General features: G+C 58.0%; 1 protein-coding gene across 1 annotated transcript; it reads left to right on the plus strand.

Moving 5' to 3' along the window:
- The first annotated feature begins 1060 nt into the window (after positions 1 to 1060).
- On the plus strand, positions 1061 to 3299 carry UPK2 (uroplakin 2). Its single transcript, XM_010389328.1, has 5 exons — positions 1061 to 1183; positions 1642 to 1773; positions 1946 to 2084; positions 2339 to 2409; positions 2840 to 3299. Exons 1-5 carry the CDS (start codon positions 1108 to 1110, stop codon positions 2974 to 2976), a joined length of 555 nt encoding a protein of 184 aa, XP_010387630.1. The 5' UTR covers positions 1061 to 1107; the 3' UTR covers positions 2977 to 3299.
- Positions 3300 to 3737: the final 438 nt, after the last annotated feature.

The raw sequence follows: 3737 nt of genomic DNA on the forward strand, positions 1-3737 counted from the left end.
TAGAGATCAGTCTCTCTGTGTTGCCTAGGCTGGTCTTGAGCTCCTGGCCTCGAATGATCTTCCCACCTTGGCCTCCCAAAGTGTTGGGATTACAGGCATGAGCCATTGTGCCTGGCCTCAGTTCTACTTCTACAAAAGGAAGTCAATACCATCTACCGCCCAGGATGGCTGTAGGCCTACAATGGAGCACACAGAACCCCTGCCCAGGGCCCAGAAGAAGTCCTGATTCCTCTCCTCTCCCTCTGCTCAGAACTCCTCTGCTTCTCTCTGACGTAGCCCAGGGCTGGAGGAGGCAGTCAGAAAGTTCTCTCTCTTTTTCATGTTCTCTTATGAGGTCTCTTTCCTTCATTCTCAGTTCAACAAATGGTTGCTGCCGAAGGCTGACTGTGCACACCTGCTACCCCTGCTGGCCGGGTCAATATCTGTCTCTCTGGTTTCTCCAGAAGTCTTCTATGGTCACCTTCGTCCCCACCCTCCAGAGGAATCTGAAACCACATGTGATCCCTGGCCTCCACAGCCCCTGCCTCTCCCAGAGCAGCAGTACCTGAGCCTCAGTGCACTCCAATAATTAAAACCCTTGGTCTGCTGCCCCTCCCCACCAGAATGTTTCTCTCCCGTTCTTACCTACTTAAGGCCCTTTCAGTAGCCCCTTGGAGTATTCTCTTCCTACATACCGGGGCAACTTCCAAACTCATCACCCTTCTGACGGGTGGGGGAAAGACACCCATCACATTGGGGGAGCAGTCCCCCATGGACAGGACAGGCTCCAGATGCCCGTGCACACAGGAACACTGCCTTACACACAGGAGTCCCAGAAGAAGGGGTGATTTCTTTCCCCACCTTAGTTACCCAGCTGTCGGCAGCTGGCTACGCCACCAGGATCCAGCCAGGGCGTCCCCCCTCCTGGCCTGAGGGCCAGCTCCCCATCCTGAAAAACCTGTCTGCTCCCCCTACCCCTTTGAGGCTATAGGGCCCAAGGGGCAGGTTGGACTGGATTCCCCTCCAGCCCCTCCCACCCCCAGGACAAAATCAGCCATCCCAGGGGCAGGGCCTCACTTGCCTCAGGAACCCCAGCCTGCCAGCACCTGTTCTACCTCCCAGCCCAGCATGGCACCCCTGCTGCCCATCCAGACCTTGCCCTTGATCCTGATTCTGCTGGCTGTGCTGTCCCCAGGGACTGCAGGTCTCTTCCATCTCTGGCAGGGGTGGGAAGGGGGCTGGGGGCCTGGACAGGGGGCACTGTACCTTCCAGGGCTCTCAAAGAGAGGTCTGGACAGTTGGGAGTCAGGGCTGGTGACGGCAGTGACTGGGTATCAGACACTGGCCTCAGGGCACACTCTTGATCACCCTCCAGACCTAGGAGGCAGAGAGGTGTGGGCAAGGATCCCCCAAGGCTGCGGGGAGGGGTGAGGTTGGGCGCTGCCCGGCTCCTGGCATCCAGAATCTGGCTCTGGGGACCGTTTGGTGGAGGGTGCAGCTTCTGCAGCCCAAACCTGCCACCTGGTGGTCATACCGGCACAGGCCTGGCTGTTCTGCCCAGGGTTCACAGAGTGGAAAGGGAGATGGCTCCAATGGGACAGGGCCAGATCTGTTGGCCAGGGGGGTTAATCCTCATTGGAGCTCCCTCCTGCCTCCCATCAGACTTCAACATCTCAAGCCTCTCTGGTCTGCTGTCCCCGGCGCTAACGGAGAGCCTGCTGGTTGCCTTGCCCCCCTGTCACCTCACAGGAGGCAATGCCACACTGATGGTCCGGAGAGCCAATGACAGCAAAGGTCTGCTACCCCTTCCTGCGACCCCTTCCTGCGACACCCCCTGTGCCCCTTTCCCCATTCATGCCTTCCTGTCCACCCCTCTCCTGGGGCACCCACACTCTAAAAGCTGCCCCTTCTCCTTGGGGACCCCAGAAACTTGACCCAGCCTTCCCCTCCCCCCACTTCTGCCCAGTGGTGAAGTCCAGTTTTGTGATGCCTCCGTGCCGTGGGCGCAGGGAACTGGTGAGTGTGGTGGACAGTGGTGCTGGCTTCACAGTCACTCGGCTCAGTGCATACCAGGTGACAAACCTCGTGCCAGGAACAAAATACTAGTAGGTACTGGGTCCAGCCTGGGGTGCCTAGGGAAGGGGGTGCAGGAAGAGAAGCTAGTGTGGGAGAGATCTGGTGGGCATGGGGAGAGAGTGAGGGCACAGCAAAAGGGGGTGAAAGCTGGGCCTGTCATGGAGGAATGCAAACTGGGGAGACACAGCTGTGAGGGCAGATGGCCCAGGCTGGAGTCCCTCTTCCTGTAAGTCCCAGATACTCACTGAGGGTTCTCCACTCTCTCCCAAACCCACCACAAAAGCATTTCCTACCTAGTGAAGAAGGGAACAGCCACTGAGTCTAGCAGAGAGATCCCAATGTCCACACTCCCTCGTAAGTAACACTCCTGCCTCCCTTTCCCATCTCAGCGGCCACAAAAGCTTCCCTGACCATTCCTGCCTCATCCCCAGTCGGGGTTGCCTGTGCCTCCCCGTCTGCCCTCAGTGCCCCTGCTTACCTCTATCTTAGAACGGAGCCTTTGGCATGGCTACTGCACACTCAGCTAAAGGTTCCTTGTGGGCAGGGACTGTGTTCTTAACCTTTCCTCAGCGGGTGACATAGGAGATGCTTCATAAATGTCTATGTGATGGGTGTTTGGATCCATCAGCTGGTTGGTTGGTTGGTTGGTTGGTTGGTTGGTTGGTTGGTTGGCTGGCTGGCTGGTTGGGCAGTCTGTTGGCTGGATGAGTGCGAGGCTGTGAGACTCAGGCAGACTAGGGGCCTCTCCCGCCCACAGTAGCCTCCCCTCTCCCTCTTTTGACAGGAAACAACATGGAATCCATTGGGCTGGGCATGGCCCACACAGGGGGCATGGTGGTCATCACAGTGCTGCTCTCCGTCAGCATGTTCCTGCTGGTGCTGGGCTTCATCATTGCCCTGGCACTGGGTGCCCGCAAGTGAGTTCTGCCCGGAGCAGCGGCTTCTCCAGGAAGCCCAGGGCACCATCCAGCTCCCCATCCCACCTGCTCCTAGGCCCCAGGTCTGTGGCTCCCTTGGTGCCCTTGCCTCCTCTTCCTGCCCTCCTCTTCCCCAGAACTCTCTCCTCCCTCTGTCCCTCTCCTTGCCCCCAGTGCCTCACCTTCCAACACTCTGTTATTCCTTTCACCCCACTCCTGTCAGAGTTGACTTTCCTCCCATTTTACCACTGTAAACACCCCCATAACAATTCCCCCATCCTTCAGTGAACTAAGTCCCTATAATAAAGGCTGAGGCTGCATCTGCCACGTGTGTTTTCCTTTAGTGGGCTTTACCTTGGCTCAAACCTGCAGGTGCTCCCGGTGTCCTCCCTGTCCCACCGCCTGGAGTTGCTTTTCCCGTGAGGCAGGCAGGGGTCAGATGAGATAAGAACCCAGGAGTCAGAGTTCTCAGAGACATACCAGGGCTGTGGGTTTGGCACCATCCACAGCACACAGTGGGCCACCCAACCAGGGGTGTGGGTCAGGGCAGAAGCTGGGGCTGGTGCCATATGTTGAGGCCTGGAGGCCTGGGGGTGGGGGCGGGGGGCAGGCCAAGCAAGGGAAGTGCTGGGGAAAAGAGGAGAGGATCTGTCTGGGAAAAGACAGGCCAGGTGCAGTGGCTCATGTCTGTAATCCCATCACTTTGGGAGGCCAAGGCGGTTGGATGACTTGAAGTCAGGAGTTTGAGACCAGCCTGGCCAACAT

The sequence above is a fragment of the Rhinopithecus roxellana genome, chromosome 15, assembly GCF_007565055.1.
Source record: "Rhinopithecus roxellana isolate Shanxi Qingling chromosome 15, ASM756505v1, whole genome shotgun sequence".
Taxonomy (NCBI): Eukaryota; Metazoa; Chordata; class Mammalia; order Primates; family Cercopithecidae; genus Rhinopithecus; species Rhinopithecus roxellana.